Here is a 17,270-nt window from a genome sequence, read left to right as displayed (position 1 = left end):
TGCACCTGAATGTATTCTTGAAATTGTTATTGGTCAATTATGCCTCGTTAAATAGTGTAGTCAGTTTTTCAAGGAATAAACATTAATTATTTGTATAATAATTGTTCTTATTTTTATTGTTATTATCTAATTGTTTATTGCTGAACTTATACTTTCAGCTCCCATCATCATCGTGGATGCGGGAGCAACCGTAGAAGATTCAACAACCTACTACGGAATTGGAGATGAAGTGAAGACAGATTTCTTGGTGAACACTACTGGGTCAGGAAAAGGCTTGAAAGTCACCCTTACAGCTGAGAATATGGAGGTAATTAACTAAAAAGGAACACTTCGTAGTCGCTTAATGGGTGAAATTCGCGCATACGTCACATGTGCGTGATCCGGATTTTCTATGCGTTTTGTATTAACTATACCATTGAGATTTTTAATTAAAATTGTTGAAAATATATTTGTATATCATATTTCATCAGTGAAGTTCTGAGTTCTTAAAAACATAAACAAGAACAAAAATTTAAATAAATCCAACATAAGCTTACTGCGAACAATGGATCACATTTGTCTGTCCTACTGACGTACGTAAAATGAATTTGGCCAAAAGAAACAAGCTACGAATTCATGTGTCGTGTGTCGACATGGATAAATATACGTATACGTTCGTTTATCCAAAAAATAACACACGTGGAACATGTATATAATACTAAATACCGGTTGGATGTAATTATTACCCGATTCTCAGTGCTGTATTTACGAGATGTAGTTTCCAAGTATGAGAGGAATATTTGGTTATTATTATCACATGAGAAACATGTGAAACACATGAGATGTTGTATTACCAACTATTCCTATGAAACTGGGCAAATCTAGATACAGCACTGATAATCGGGTATTTATAGTAAACATCTTTTTTCAGTTCAACCTGTCTGCAGATCCTTTTATATGGACTTTAACAGGAAACGGAAACATCGAGTCAACCATGACGGTATGATTTTGATTTGTATTTTTTTAAAATATTGGTTAACGGGGTAAAGTTGTGGTCAAAATAAATAGTGTGACGTGTGATTTTAGCAGTAAAATAATTAAATACAACTTAATGTAATGGTATGTAAAACAATAGATATAGTTCTTTTCTCTATAATATAATTGTTGGTTGGGCGTGCGGAAAAAATGAAGTAGAAGATCCGACTTTGCCGACTTTAATCTCAGAGATTCTATTTACATTACCGCTAAAGATATTTACCTATTGCTGGGTTTCTTCTTCATTTGACCGATCTACTGTGTTTTTATTTTTAAGTCAGATTTGCTATGAGATGTTTTTATTTATTTATTTATTTATTTCATACTCATCCAACAGCGAGTAACCCGCCAATTACAGGATGGATAAACTATTTAAAATTTCACAAGACAAACATATACACAAGATGCTCTACATAAACAAAGACTTATTATTAAGTCTTTGGGAGTGGAGTTGTAAATTGTCATGAGAAAAAAACCCTGACATATGATAGGACTTGAACCCAGGACCCTTAGATTGGTAGCCAAGCATCATAACCACCAAGCCACAGCTCCACTCCTAACCACCAAGCCACAGCTCCACTCCTAACGGATTCATTGTATTTTTTCAGAGTAACTTCATGGTCACACTGGTCTCCGCATCAGAAATTACTTTGTCCTTTAGTAATAACAGTTTATTTTCATCTGACATTCAATTTGAGGGAACCATCAATTCCACTGTTAATGGTATTTTAACCGAATCTTTTTTTTTTTTAGCCAAAATAATAAATTACACTGTAAGCTTTTGAACCCAAATGAGTGTTACCACATCCTTGTTCCTATAAAACCGATGTCGTTAGCGTATAAGATCAGATTTATTATCAAATTGATATTCTTTTGTAAAAGTATTATGAATTAATGTGCAGACCCCAACCAACCATATCACATTATAACAGTTCCTATAGATCCCTCCGGTAACTGTATACATCGCTTTGTTGTACAAAATCGTAATTATGTCAGCAAGTGCTAACAAAAACTATGCTTTCGTAGTTTAAGGCATGTATTTGACAAGAAATATAACACCAATACGTCTTTGAAGTGAACATTATAGTTTTAATGTCTTCCTAATTTGCATTATTTTAGACATACAATAATAATCTATATTTATTGTTGTTATATAAATTTCTTTGTAGCCGATGTAAAACCTGGAGTTATTTTACGTGTAACTATAACTGCTGAATTAACTGACATATTCAATGGCTTAGTCACCGCAGAAGGAGTGTCAAACGCAGTTTTTAGTAAACTACCGCATTTCGTGATGAACATCACTGAGCAGTCTGCAGATGGCAATGTTTATGTTAACGTTGGGCAAAAGGTGCATATGAACCTTATTGTTGAGTTTCCAAAAGGTACCGCTGATCCTACAATTGAAGTCACACTACCATACAACTTTACGACTAACAAGACAAGCGAGCAGTGGAGTATCAGCAAAGTGTCCGTTTCGTATGTCAGTGACTCCTTATCGTGTACATATTCGACAGAGTTCTGCTACTACGCTCCTCAGACGCAGTACATTGCTAACGATGATGATTTCGGCATCCTTAAAGACTGGTCGGTGACACAGTTTGACGGATTTATTGAAGTGAATGACCCAGATGCTTACAATAACATCTTGGCGTTAGAAATTGAAGTTGTCCTAGACGATACAGACGCGGTGGTCAATGGATCAGAGCACTGGTTAGGACTTGGAATGCAGAATGGCGACGGAGCTCACATCTGGGTTGGAGAAGTACCAGTTTATACGCTGATAAATGAAGTTCCGAAGCCTAAGATGTCGTTCAAGATAACATACGAATTTAATTCCTTTTATAAAGGGTAAGTTTGGTTTTGGATACAAGCAATGTAAGAGTAATTGTTCTGATTATTGTAGAATTGTATGGATGAAATAAGATCAATTAGAATGGTTCAAGTTGACACTAGCGAACACTATCAGAAATTGTGATGTGCATTATTTAATTGGCAAACAATTGCATTCGTCGTATTTGATCGTTGTCAATCATTGTTCATGTTTGACGAATTTTAAATGTAACCAATTTGTACATAAGCATTTGACATTTGGGCTGCGGCATTTGGCATTTGAGTCGTTTGACAAAATCAGATAACGGTATGATGAATATATAATGAGGCAGATTAATACTTTCAGTAGAAAAGCCTTTTTACAAATTACCTAATCTAAATTGCATTTATAATTTATTTTAACTAAAGTTACTAAATCTTTTGGTAAATTTTGATTTAAAAAAAAGAAAATAACTGCAAAGGTTTTCAAGGTATTTCCCGCCATTTTTAAGTACAACTAATTTGGAAAAAGGCTTTATCTGCAATTTGACTCCCAAAATAAAAAAGTAATAATTGAATATTATGTCAGATATTTTTCAATAATGTACTTTTGAAATATATTCATTTGAAAATAAAATATTACATGAACGTTGGTAATGAAAAACAAAAACAGGTTTTTGTTTTTGTCAATTACTAAAAAATAGCTTTTTGTAGATAAGCCCTTTTCTCAAAGTACGGCAGATATGTTCACATAATCACTCTTGGCATCCTATAAGTATTGGGATATAGTGATTGTGGTACCACTCTAATTTAATTTCGATAATAGTATTTGTTGGTTGTTATTTTCAGCGATGATGTAATAATACTGATTAGTATTTGGCACGATGACGATTCAACGGGAAAAGCAGTAGATGTAACTTTCACAATATTGAAGTCGAAAAATGTGCAATATATTAAACTTGAATCAGAATACACAGAGCTGTTCCAGTCACCAGCGGTAAACCCAAACATGCCTGGACCATCTCCTGTTCGATTTAATGTAAGTTATTCTACAATCAACAGCTTTAATTATGTGTAGTGCCCACAGTCAGCTGGAAGAGTACTTTTAAGTATGTTAGGTGTTTACCTACAGCGCTGATACATTTTTAAAGATTAGGAAACGGGTGGATGGCCAGTGTAGTACCTTCAGTGTAACAAGTTCAGAATACATTAACGTACATATTTATGAAATGTAACCTTCTCTGTTTTAATGACTTATGATATAAGTCGACAGGGGTTTTCTAAATGAAATCAAAGACAGACGTAGTAACATTTCGCATGTATTTCACAGCTTGGAACCATACAGATTGCCGCAAAACCAACTTTCCGTGTACGCCTAGGAATCGACAAAAACGGAAAAACTGCTCCGGGCACTCGTCGCTTTGTTGGCGTGGCTGATTTGTTGTGGTTCTCGACTGTTAATAGCGCTAAAGTTCTTTCTTGCACAAAACCTTTTCAATTTATGTATTCGGAAAGACCAGATGTTGGTGGTGGTGGTAAGTGTAATCTGAAAGAGTTATACATTGTCTGCATATATTCTAACCATGTTTAAATGAATATTAGGCGCATCTCACCAGGTTGTGAGGATTGCATGTGCCGTATTTTAACTGCTGTTTTTAAACATAAGGCGCCTAAAAAATTTCACAACATAAAGCCATTCTTATCAAATCTGAATTATGTTTATAATGATTGTAATATCGGTAAAGTATCGACAATTCACCCTGTAACATAGATAAGTTGTAGATACAGGATCACATGTGTATCATAACGGTGACTTCCTCGACCAAACCAACTTTCGTTGATACAAGTTTACATGTCATCGATCTATTACGTTGTAATTAAGAGTATGTCTATGATTCTTACAAACATGAATCAGCTGATAATAATTACTCTATGACTCTTACACTGTACTTCTAGATTTATGTCGGTCTGGTTACACACCTTACAAAGAAACGTGTTACAAAGTGTTCAACGACACGCTAGAAACTTGGGATGCAGCAAAGGCGGCCTGTGAAGCAGACAATGCGCAATTAGTCATGATTGAAGATACGTTTGAACAGCAATTTCTTCGCGACCTCGTTCCAGCACTCTCGCCATACAAATACTGGATTGGGCTGAAAGACGTTGGGGTGAGAATGGCTATCAGACCCCGTGTCACTCGTAATCACCGTAATGAACTGGCCATGCTAACTACACGAGAAAGGGGACGTAACTTACTTTGACAGGACATGTCTATTATTAATCACATGGCATGCCGTTTATAATACTTCTTATGACTTCAATTATAACAATTTATATGTTCTAGGGTACTGATACTTTCAAGTGGACAAACGGGTCATCGGCGTCTTTTACAAAATGGCTACCAAACAGACCCGGAACAAGTCTGACTGAAGACTGCGGAGCTGCGGCTTTTGTAGATGTCTACGATACAAGAGATGTCCGTACTGATCTTGGTGACTGGGACATAATGGACTGCACCGCTATCCTACCAGCTATCTGCGAGTATCATATGTTAGATTTTGAACACGGTACGCTAAATCCATGGTTCTTACGTACTGCACAAGACCATGTTGCAGAGCAGCCAAACAATAACCGATAAACCTTAACCGATAAACTTAACCGATAATTAACCGATAAAGTTCATGTGGAAATGGGGTTTAACTGATTCCGCTGCAGAAAAATTAACCGATAATAACCACATTCAAATCGGATAATTATAGGATAAATGCAATAATGTTTTAAACTTTGACCTAAGGACAAATTGTTGCGTTGAGATTGGGCACTTGGTTGCCACAATATACCTTTAGAATAGTTACAACTGCAATTTTGTAATAAAGTAGCACACAAATATTGTCTATTAGAAAAAGAGTTTCAGCAAAATAAGAGAAAGTATTTCCATTATTATATACTTTTTCTTCAGATGAGGGAACACCAGAACCAGTATTTTCTTCAGATGAGGGTACACCAGAACCAGTACTAGGACCTACAAAAGAGGCTGTGATGAGGTACAGCAAATGGACCAAATCTCAGACAGACGTCTGCCATTATGATGGGGCATCTAGCCAGTGCGATGCTTGCGTGGCTGGTGCTCATAAGTGTGAAAACGGGAAACATACTGTGTGTGTCAGTGATCCTAGTAAATGCCCAGTTCCAGGTAAGTTTGGAATAAAGAGCCTGACGGTATAGCTAATATATCACAAGTTGCTTATGAACTCAAATTACTTTGTCAACACTGACGCGTAACCTATATAAAAAAATAGACAAGAACTCCTAAAATTATGACTACCTAAACAAAACAGAGTAGTATAATGTTATTATACACTCCTCGAGCACTCCTCGTTCCTATTTTATCATCTTGACATGGTTTAATAATAATAATAACAGAATTTTTATAGCGCACATACCACTCAAGAGTGCTCAAGGCGCATTCAAAAAAATAAAACAAATCATGCAAATGCACGACAAATAAAATGCAATTTCTTTGGAGGGTCCCCATCCGTTCTCGTTCTGTCGCGGTCCCGGACGCCTACCTAGGTGACCAAACAAAGGAACAGGATACACATTTGCCTTGCCACAGACGACCGGGTGCTCAGAGACAACAACCAAGACAGAGGCACCCCAAAGATAATGCTGGTCAGGAAAAAGTATACTATACAATTCTAGAACTTTAAGAAACCTCATGATTTCCATATGCCTTAATGAATAAATGTGTTTTTAATATTTTGTTTAAAGTATCAACAGTTTTGCAAAATCTGATAGAGCTCGGTAGAGCATTCCATAGACGAGGAGCAGTAATGGTTTGGTTTCTATCCATATGACTTTTAGCAATGTTTATGAAGCATCAATACGACATCAACAAGATATTTTCCACACAATGTAATTAATCGATGAATAAGGCCTTGTGGATTAATTTATCGATGTTTTTTGTATTATTTCGACAGATTATTATGACCAGGGTTTTGTCATAACTAAGAAGTTGGACAATCCGGATAATGAAGTCATTTTTGCTTGTAACCCTTCAGTTGGACGTGTATCAGACAAGATTGTTCCGTCCTGCTATGTACAAGATAATCCGCCAGATGGACGCTGGAAAGGTAAAACAATGACGATTGTTTTCGTAATGTCCCTCAACGAATAGCACTGACCTGAGGCTGGCTGATATATCAAAACCTTCCATACTTGGAGCTTTGCTGCCACGGGTCATCATACACATCAATATGGGCAGCAAGAGGAATCTCTAACTTTATAAATCAATAAGTAATAGGCCTAACACTGACATTGTCTCCCTGGGATTTTTGGATTTGCAGACAACTATCAATGAATGGTTAGGCGTAGTGCCTACATTTCTTTTCTCAATAAATCCTTCCTTGAATGCTTAGCGCCTACAAAACAATGACTTTCATGTTCTCACTTTTTCGATTTAAAAAAAAGGCACATAAACAGAACATTGCATATTATTAATATTTTTCTTATGTCAAAATGAAAAATATATCCCTATACTATTATCATTATAATATGTATCAAAATATAAATATTCTTTAATAGCTCTACCAATGAACGTACACAATGTCATTGGATCTGACCAGCTTACAGGACTTATCTATGGCCTTCACATGGACATGCGCAGTTACATGCGCAGTAACGATCATGGTGTAACGTGGGTGTTTATCAGTAAAGACGCCTGGGACTTTTTGACAAAAAGCTTGCCGGACTTCAAGACGGCTGGAACTAGTGAGGGCAACTGGCTGTGTGAGTTTATATCACTATTTAGCTCCCATTAATGTCTCACTGCCATATACGTCCAATGTGAGTAATTTGACGCCTCATCTGAACTGTCGTTTGTGATTGGTCAAACTTGAGCTACCCGTCTTTGCTTTACACTACAGTGAGTTTTTTTAAGTGCCACAATCTTAAAGGCCCATTTATACTAAGGTGATAACGATCGATGAAAAAGATAAAAATGCATTTTTTAAAACTAAAACAAAGAGAATTTTAAAAAGTTTTCATCTTAGAACTATAGGATTATCATCTATGCTGCCTTAGATGACAATAATATTTCCACACGTCCAATAAAATGACGTCATGATTAGTAAGAGCAATAATATCGTGATAATACAACGATTTTCTTGTTTTTATTGATCATGACGTCATTTGATTAGATTTAAAAAAAATGTTTTTTTAATACACCATAAATGATTATCCTATAGTTCTAGAACGAAAACCCTAATTTATTTTGTTTTATTAAAGAAAAATGTATGTTTACCTATTTTATCGTCGATCGTTATCGCCCTAGTGTAAATGGGCCTTAAATGGTAAAAATGCGCTGACCATTGAATTGAATGAAATAACCAGTTCTACGTCATACGAAATCAACTAATCAACTGGCAAGGGTGTACTTTTGTGATAATGATGATTATGTTTTATGCCACTATGCTCATTTAACACATTTCTATCTTTTCAACAGATGATGACGGTGGCCTGAAGTATAATGGAGTTTTGAAAATGAAAAAAGACTGCTGCTAAATCATGACATTTCAGCGGCCCGATTCTAAGTCATATTCAACTTTCGAAAATATTATGCAATTATAGATTTCCGTCCTATTGTGGTTTTTAAATCTAATCGAAAATGTAACTTTGAAATTTACATAGAAAATATTTTCAATTCATACTTAATTGTTTAATTGTAATGTGTTTGCATTGCGTATCAGAAAGTATTGCTATAAATTATTAAAAATTCAATTTTATTTTCACATGAGTGAATCATTTTTTATTGTTTTTAAATATTTTGAATGTGTAGTACTATTAATGGCGATTCGGCCTGATAATAATAAAATAATGTTTTTTGTCACGCATGACGTTTCATACATATATAAAAACTTGTTATAAAATGCCCGGGCCACTGGTGGCGCTGCGTAAAAATAATAGGAATTATATCAATTAAGAATATTTATATTTGTAGCTAGATTTTGTACATACTTAATATTTATTATTATTGTGATAATTACAGTACAGCTATTGTTATTTATCTTACGTATAATGACATTTAATAATTCGTATGGTTAAATCCTAAAAATGTATTTATAATTGTAATTGCATAATAGTTTTTACTAATTTTAATTTGCTTAATATTGTATATCATTCGAATGAAATATGGTTATCAGTGTAGCAGACCAAAGCACTTTTATTCTAAAAACCAAGATAATCTACACATTCGTACATAGTTAAAGTCACTTATTGCGCATGCGCGTATCAAACTGTAATATGTATCTGTATCACTTGAAGTACACCATTGATAGTTACCGCGTACGTTGGTCAGGGGTCAGGTGCAAGACGATCAATTTTTTGCGAAGAGCGCTTTTCAACGTCAATGATGTTAAATTTATTCTTCTTTATCATGATAGGCATACGTCCGATATGTGCTCAGTCTGGAACTGATATCATTGTTTAAACAATATAACATGCAAATGGCTTAATTTCCTCACGTTATGTTTCATAATGTTCGGTAAGAATTTGAGAGAAGAAGAATATTTTATTCTTGCAATTGTTGTTATTGGTGCAGTGAATTGAAGGAGATGATTATTGATTACGCACTGTATCTAGGTAACTGAAATTGTTTATTTCAACGGTATCTTAACTACAATGTAAACGTAATTTAACGTTCAAATAAAGTTGTCGAAAAACAGTCATTGTAGTCGTATTTTCATAATATATGTGCATATTATTATAATACACATACATGCGCGTAAATATTTTGTTCTTTAACAAAAACCTGACATGGCTATAAAACTGTACATGTTTATTATAACGTTATAAAAAGTATTGCTTGACAACATGCAGAGAGAGCGACAGAGGGCGTGTTATTTAATATATCCGCCCTACACTATCAAACTTGATGTGACAAAAAAAAGGTGATGTGCCCAAATATGGACATGATAATCTCATGTCACTGATTGAGCATATCACTACTATAATAATTTAGGCACATCACAATTTGTTGTCAAACTAGTTTGATAGTGTTGATAGAGCTTATGACTATAATAAGCTTTTATGACGTCACCGATATATCGATTTTCCTGGCAATTAATATGCAGTTCTGTTTGTATATAAGTGTAATGCAAATAATTTGACCAATGACGACTCGTGGATTCGAAATACCAACTCAGACCATTGATCTGGGGATCGAAAATTGTATTTCTCGAGTAAGTTTTCGAGTCGACACAAAGCAATCTGGAGACGCACGGTGGAGAAAGAAAGAGATTAAGCTGGATATCATGGAATGAAGCGAAAGCAAAAGTAAGAAAAAGAACTGGTTGAAAAGAACATCTTATAGCCTTATGGGATAATCTGTCCAAAAAGGATATTGTTAAAGATGTATTGTCCCCAAAAAAACATGAAAAAAAAAGTAAAATTATTAAATTAATTAATACAATCCTTGGATTGGCCATTTTACAGTTTTAATAAAGTTACAAATCAACAAAATGTTAATTTTTAATAACATTCAGAAATATATATATATATATATATATATATATATATATATATATATATCCAGCCACTGATACCCACAGCATTGTCATTTTTCTCAGTAATTTGCCTTTGGATTTATATATATATATATATATATATATATATATATATATATATAAACACAAGAGGCAAAGAACATTAATTCTAAACCGCCCGGTGATATACTGAAATTTAATTAATTAATTAATTTGAAACGATAAAGATGAGGTATCTGTGAGAATGAGAAAAAGTTGCCTATATATATATATATATATAAACAAATCAGGCAAAGAACATTAATTCTAAACCGCCCGGTGATATACTGAAATTTAATTAATTAATTTGAAACGATAAAGATGAGGAAATCTGTGAGAATGAGAAAAAGTCGCCCCAACCGAGACTCGAACTCGGACCGCCTGATTGATATGCAGATGTCCTAGCCATTAGACCACTGGGGCTTTCATGGTATTGTTCGAACTCAATTGGATAGCGACTCTTTAACATTCTCGGCGTGGTACGGCGGAACAGCACTAGTCCTCAGTTGTACGCACGCGCACCAGAGATCAAATTGATACGCCCTAATCTTACAGTATTTTTATTCAGGAGGCGGGATCTCCGAAGAGATACTTTTATATATTATTATAAACAAATCAGGCAAAGAACATTAATTCTAAACCGCCCGGTGATATACTGAAATTTAATTAATTAATTAGAAACGATAAAGATGAGGAAATCTGTGAGAATGAGAAAAAGTCGCCCCAACCGAGACTCGAACTCGGACCGCCTGCTTGATATGCAGATGTCCTAACCATTAGACCACTGGGGCTTTCATGGTATTGTTCGAACTCGATTGGATAGCGACTCTTTAACATTCTCGGCGTGGTACGGCGGAAAAGCACTAGTCCTCAGTTGTACGCACGCGCACCAGAGATCAAATTGATACACCCTCATCTTACAGTATTTTTATTCAGGAGGCGGGATCTCCGAAGAGATACTTTTATATATATAAACAAATCAGGCAAAGAACATTAATTCTAAACCGCCCGGTGATATACTGAAATTTAATTATTTAATTTGAAACGATAAAGATGAGGAAATCTGTGAGAATGAGAAAAAGTCGCCCCAACCGAGACTCGAACTCGGACCGCCTGCTTGATATCAGTGGTGGCGCCAGCGGGGGGGCTACGGGGGCTCTATCCCCCTCGTCGGGGAGCCTAGCCCCCCCCCCCCCCCGTCGGGGAACACGGGTACTTTTTGTCGGGGAATATAATATACAGTAAAAAATGTTCGCGTTCACTTCATATCCATATAGCTTTAGCGCCTACAAAACCACGACGTTCCATTGACCGTGAGAGTACGTCAGAGGGCTATTATGCACTTTTATGCATTCATTATTGCCAGAGATCTAACTACTAAACAATAGCTAGTACGCACTTGTTTGGCGGTATCCCTTTGTACGAATCATTCAACGTTGGGTCGACACGCGTGATATCAAGTTCCATCCAGGGACCAAAATGTGTAATGTAGTTATTTTCCAGGTGAAGTTTACCGGCGGTTACCGAAGGGAACACGGGTACTTTTTGTCGGAGAATATAATATACAGTAAAAAGCGTTCGCGTTCACTTCGTAGCTAGCTTCAGCGCCTAGAAAACCGCGACGTTTCATTGACCGTGAGAGTACGTCAGAGTGCTATTATGCAATTTATATGCATTCATTTATTGCCAGCGATCTAACTTACTACTAAACAATAGCTAGGTACGCACTTGTCTGGCGGTATCCCTTTGTACGAATCGTTCAACGTTGGGTCGACACGCGTGATATCAAGTTCCATCCAGGGACCAAAATGTGTAATGTAGTTATTTTCCAGGCGAAGTTTACCGGAGGTTACCGAAGGGAACACGGGTACTTTTTGTCGGGGAATATAATATACAGTAAAAAGCATTCGCGTTCACTTCGTAGCTAGCTTCAGCGCCTAGAAAACCGCGACGTTTCATTGACCGTGAGAGTACGTCAGAGTGATATTATGCACTTTATATGCATTCATTATTGCCAGCGATCTAACTTACTACTAAACAATAGCTAGGTACGCACTTGTCTGTCGGTATCCCTTTGTACGAATCGTTCAACGTTGGGTCGAGACGCGTAATATCATGTTCCATCCAGGGACCAAAATGTGTACTGTAGTTATTTTCCAGGCGAAGTTTACTGACGGTTACGTCGTGTACTGCGTCGACGTACGCTACACTACAGCAGCAAAAACGAATTATGTTAATTGTTCGTATGTTCACCAATTTTTTAATTTACAAGTAACTTTCTCTGTACCGTGGGGCACCTAAAATAAATTTTTCATCCATTACTAAACAAAAAAACATGCCATTTTCGCTTAGCCAACATCTTATTATAGCTAAGTTATTACATTTTCAATGTCCTGTATGTCATGAATTTCTCACCACTCGGAAGTCCAGATGGTACGCACGAATACACTTGGGAGGAATAAACTTATTTCCCCGACTGAAAAAGGTCTACGCTTGCGTTTTTTAAGCCTCTAGGCCTGATGTTTTTAAAGTATAAAATGCAATTTTTTGAAGACCTGCAGCTCTAGTTTTAAACAGTTTCTTAGCTCAGCCCCAACAATAAAGCTGGTCATATTTCGAAGTACAAGAAGTGCATTTTCCGGGACCTAACATCTCTATTTTTCAAACATTTCTTAGCTCAGTCACAACCATGATAGGGACTTATATATTTTGTTTCATGTTTTGAAGTATAATAAGTCCAATTTCCGGGACCTCCAACTCTATTTTTCTAAATTTTCTTTGAACTTTTATTTTTTAAATTGAAAAATATGGATTGAAACAGTCATCGCGCATCGTTTTTTTGCACGCAGTATTTTATTTATGCATTATATTAAAAAAGGGAAAAAATGGCTACCCTAAATCTGATTAAAATGACCTCAAATGACGCTAGAACGCGTTGCTTCCGGGGGCTTCGCCCCCTGGACCCCCACCGGGGACCCTTGCCGGCCCCCTGTCCCCCAGCCTAGTGATGCTCGCTTCGCTCGCATAGCTCCCTCGTCGGGAAATGTAGCCCCCGCGTCGGAAAGATCCTGGCGCCACCCCTGCTTGATATGCAGATGTCCTAGCCATTAGACCACTGGGGCTTTTATGGTATTGTTCGAACTCAATTGGATAGCGACTCTTTAACATTCTCGGCGTGGTACGGCGGAACAGCACTAGTCCTCAGTTGTACGCACGCGCACTAGAGATCAAATTGATACGCCCTAATCTTACAGTATTTTTATTCAGGAGGCGGGATCTCCGAAGAGATACTTTTATATATATATATAAACAAATCAGGCAAAGAACATTAATTCTAAACCGCCCGGTGATATACTGAAATTTAATTAATTAATTTGAAACGATAAAGATGAGGAAATCTGTGAGAATGAGAAAAAGTCGCCCCAACCAAGACTCGCTCGGAACGCCTGCTTGATATGCAGATGTCCTAACCATTAGACCTCTGGGGTTTTCATGGTATTGTTCGAACTCGATTGGATAGCGACTCTTTAACATTCTCGGCGTGGTACGGCGGAACAGCACTAGTCCTCAGTTGTACGCACGCGCACCAGAGATCAAATTGATACGCCCTCATCTTACAGTATTTTTATTCACGAGGCGGGATATATATATACCTTTTTCGATCCTGTTTGGTTAACTATTATGTGACATTAAAATGGCATATTCAACAAAAAATATTAAAAAAACATTTTTAGGGGACTATAATTATATCTTTAAATAAGGTAATTTCCGTGCAGGAACTGGCGTTTCGAGACAAATACACAAATCCAGTGATATTGCTGGTACTAGATATTGGGACGTCTAGATCTATATGTTTATTTCTGGTTTTTTTTTTTCATTCTCTTAACTTTTTTAGTAAAATGCTAAAAGTATAATTAACCAGCAGTTGGCCGTCGTCACGTGACTCCTTAAATTCAGTCTGGTATTGAATTTGGTTAACGTAGCTAATTATTTTCAAATTGCTTACACAGTATGATATTGTGTTGGTCTTTTAAAATGTGTTTAAAGCGGACTGCTTAACGATTTGTTGTCTCCCAAAAAAAACATGAAAATGAAGATTAATTAAATCAGGTTATTTTGTAATTTCAATAAAGTTGATCATTTTCGTAGAAAACAGAACAAAAAATAATGTTTTTACTATTAGAATGACAAAATAAATAGGTACATTCAACCACAAAATTAGCTAACAGCCAATTTGACCATTTTTTGGCTTTAAATTACATTTTGTTTTCAAGTAAATGATCTTTTTTCGCTCCAATTTTTGGTCAAAGTAAATAACTATTAAAATGGAATATTTAGAAAACAATTTTTTAAGAATTATTTTTTCTGGGGATAATACATCTTTAATAAATTAGCTCTAAACTTTTTCCAGTATATGGTAGGTTTATTAAGTTATTGATTATGTCTTTGTTTAAGGTAATAAAATACTATAAAGTTCACCTGTGTGTGTTATTAAATAAAAGTACAGTTTCGTTGTGCTTATGTTCATGCTCGGTAAAACATAAGATCGTTAAAATTATTCTTTTGACTACCAAAATTTAAGTTTCAATATCAACCACCATTTAAGCTGTTTTTTTAGTTCCATTCCGAAAACCGTTTATATCTCTACCAAGCTACCTTAAATAGGTATAGTAGCTCACAGTGTTAACATATTGCTGATTTAATGTAATCGTAACCTATTCATTATCAATGTGCGCTAGTATAATACAGCCAAAATGGGTATAGCGCACAGTGCTAAACCAAATCCTATTTATTATCACTGTGCCCAAGTACAACCAAAATGGGTACAGTAGCGCACATCAGTGCGAAAACTAAACCATATTTATTGTCATTGTGCTCAATTACAACCAGAATGGGTTTAGTTGCGTAAGTACTAAACTAAATCCTATTTATTATCACTATGCTCAAATACAACCAAAATGGTTAGGCCAATACTAGGGCACAGTGCTAATCTAAATCCTATTTATTATCACTGTGCTCAAGTACAACCAAAATGGGTAGGCCAATTCTACAATCAAAATTGGTAGATATATTAGTAGCGTACAGAACATTCCAGAAGTTAATTGTAACATTTTTCTGTCATTGTTTAGAAAGTTTTTAATTCTTTTTTTGCAATTAATTAAATTACGGACCCAGTCAAAATTCATTAAGTTTTCAAGAAAACCGCGAGTAAACAATTATTGAATGTTCTTAAATAGTTTGAATGTCTTGGCTTACCGTAATATAACATTAATTGAGATTCGGCCTAATAATAATAAAATATTTTTTTGTCACGCATGACGTTTCATACATACAAAAAATTAGCTTGTTTTGAAAGATCAAAATTCCCGAACCACTGGTGGCGCTACTTAAACATAATATGAATTATATATATATTTATATATATAAATTTACGTAAGGGCAAAATTCGGTAAATCGCGCTTTATTTCTTGAGTGTTTACTCGATGGTATATAAAGTTGGTTAGAATCTCGGTACTGATTTAAACCACCAGATGTAACCCTGTTTACTAATTAAATTGAGTTAGATAATTAGTTATTGACAATTAAAACGAATTTAGGTTCAACGATTTGCCCCAAATAGGTGTGTTTTCCGACTGTCTAATGGATGTCCTCTTAAAAAATACATGCACACAATAATACGAGGATGCTTCGCATTTTCCTATCTCCTCCTACGATAATTGTTTTTAATGGCTGAAAACCGGTTGAACAGCTCGAGTACGTATCATAATGTTGAAAACAGGCCAATTTTCTTAAAAAAATACTATTTTGATAGATTTAATATACGTTTATTCAAATGTATTGATTTGCGATGAATGGAACATTCCAATCTCTCCCAGTTTGTAGGTAAATTTATGAGCTCTCCATGGTTTAACAGAAGTAGGTAAATTTATGGGTCCTTTGAGAATAAACTTAAAACTGAGATATAGCATTGCAATACTTTAACAATATTGTAAATACTGTACGTAATAACCATTTTTGGTCGCCCTTTGAATCGAAATTTTCTTACTGTGAACGTGATTACTGTTTATTGTATTAATTAGTAATAAAAAAATATAAACGTCGTAGTGATGTATCGTTACATGTACTTTATTATTTCAATCGACTATAACAGGGACAGTTTTAGTTTTTTGGACTCATTTTAAGACAAGTTTCTCCTTCGGAAGTAGGCCTAATTCCCAGTGTGCTAATTTTAGTTGACTACATTAATCATCGTGTCTATTTATTTGTTTCTGAAAACGACAATGTATTTATAGTCCTGCGGTACTGTAATATAGTGTTTTGTTGAGGTACTAATGAAGACTCTTACTCGCTTAACTGTTGTAACACGTATATTGTTTATTCTGCATAATACTTCAGTATAATATACAACTATAAGTATAGATAAGGAACGGAGGATCAGTGATGCTGTCGGTGAGGTGTGAAGTGTGTAGGTCTGCTTCTGGAGAAGTGGCTGTGAGGTGTGTGCTCCGTGAGGTGGCTGTAAGGTGTGTGTTCCGTGAGGTGGCTGTAAGGTGTGTGTTCCGTGAGGTGGCTGTAAGGTGTGTCTGGGCTCTTCTGAAACTTGAGGTATATTGGCTTCGGTTCATTTGCATATGTCACTACGTCATCTGTGAGGGTAACGATTGGTCCTAAGTTGGTCCAGGGGTGTTTAGGTAGAAGTGATTAACGGTATAATAAGGTATTTCTATGATGGATGACACTGTCAAATATGTACTTAAATAGTGTCAATCTCTCCTGGTTTAACGATGGAAAAGTCACAAAATTAAGCTAAGTGTTTTCTTTAGGGATTCTATTATATATATATAAATTTACGTAAGGGCAAAA

The 17,270-nt window shown here is 35.6% G+C and overlaps 3 protein-coding genes across 3 annotated transcripts in view; all 3 read left to right on the top strand.

The window, feature by feature from the left end:
* LOC140059099 (uncharacterized) overlaps window positions 1-8,562 on the top strand; it is a 37,317-nt gene extending 28,755 nt beyond the window's left edge. The window contains exons 9-12 of the mRNA XM_072104940.1: window positions 5,786-6,019; window positions 6,807-6,959; window positions 7,411-7,614; window positions 8,330-8,562. Of these exons, the coding sequence (XP_071961041.1) occupies window positions 5,786-6,019; window positions 6,807-6,959; window positions 7,411-7,614; window positions 8,330-8,388 (650 nt within the window). The 3' untranslated portion in view covers window positions 8,389-8,562. The remainder of the gene's footprint in view (window positions 1-5,785; window positions 6,020-6,806; window positions 6,960-7,410; window positions 7,615-8,329) is intronic.
* Window positions 1,630-2,947, top strand: LOC140059452 (uncharacterized). Its single transcript, XM_072105381.1, has 2 exons — window positions 1,630-1,737; window positions 2,184-2,947. Exons 1-2 carry the CDS (start codon window positions 1,632-1,634, stop codon window positions 2,867-2,869), a joined length of 792 nt encoding a protein of 263 aa, XP_071961482.1. The 5' UTR covers window positions 1,630-1,631; the 3' UTR covers window positions 2,870-2,947.
* LOC140059100 (snaclec coagulation factor IX/factor X-binding protein subunit A-like) lies at window positions 3,607-5,468 on the top strand. The gene is made up of 4 exons (XM_072104941.1): window positions 3,607-3,865; window positions 4,157-4,361; window positions 4,783-4,994; window positions 5,171-5,468. The coding sequence occupies exons 1-4, from the start codon at window positions 3,836-3,838 to the stop codon at window positions 5,462-5,464; spliced, it is 741 nt and encodes a 246-aa protein (XP_071961042.1). The 5' UTR covers window positions 3,607-3,835; the 3' UTR covers window positions 5,465-5,468.
* Window positions 8,563-17,270: the final 8,708 nt, after the last annotated feature.

This window comes from Antedon mediterranea, chromosome 9, assembly GCF_964355755.1.
Source record: "Antedon mediterranea chromosome 9, ecAntMedi1.1, whole genome shotgun sequence".
Taxonomy (NCBI): domain Eukaryota; kingdom Metazoa; phylum Echinodermata; class Crinoidea; order Comatulida; family Antedonidae; genus Antedon; species Antedon mediterranea.
This window is presented reverse-complemented; position numbering and strand designations above follow the sequence as displayed.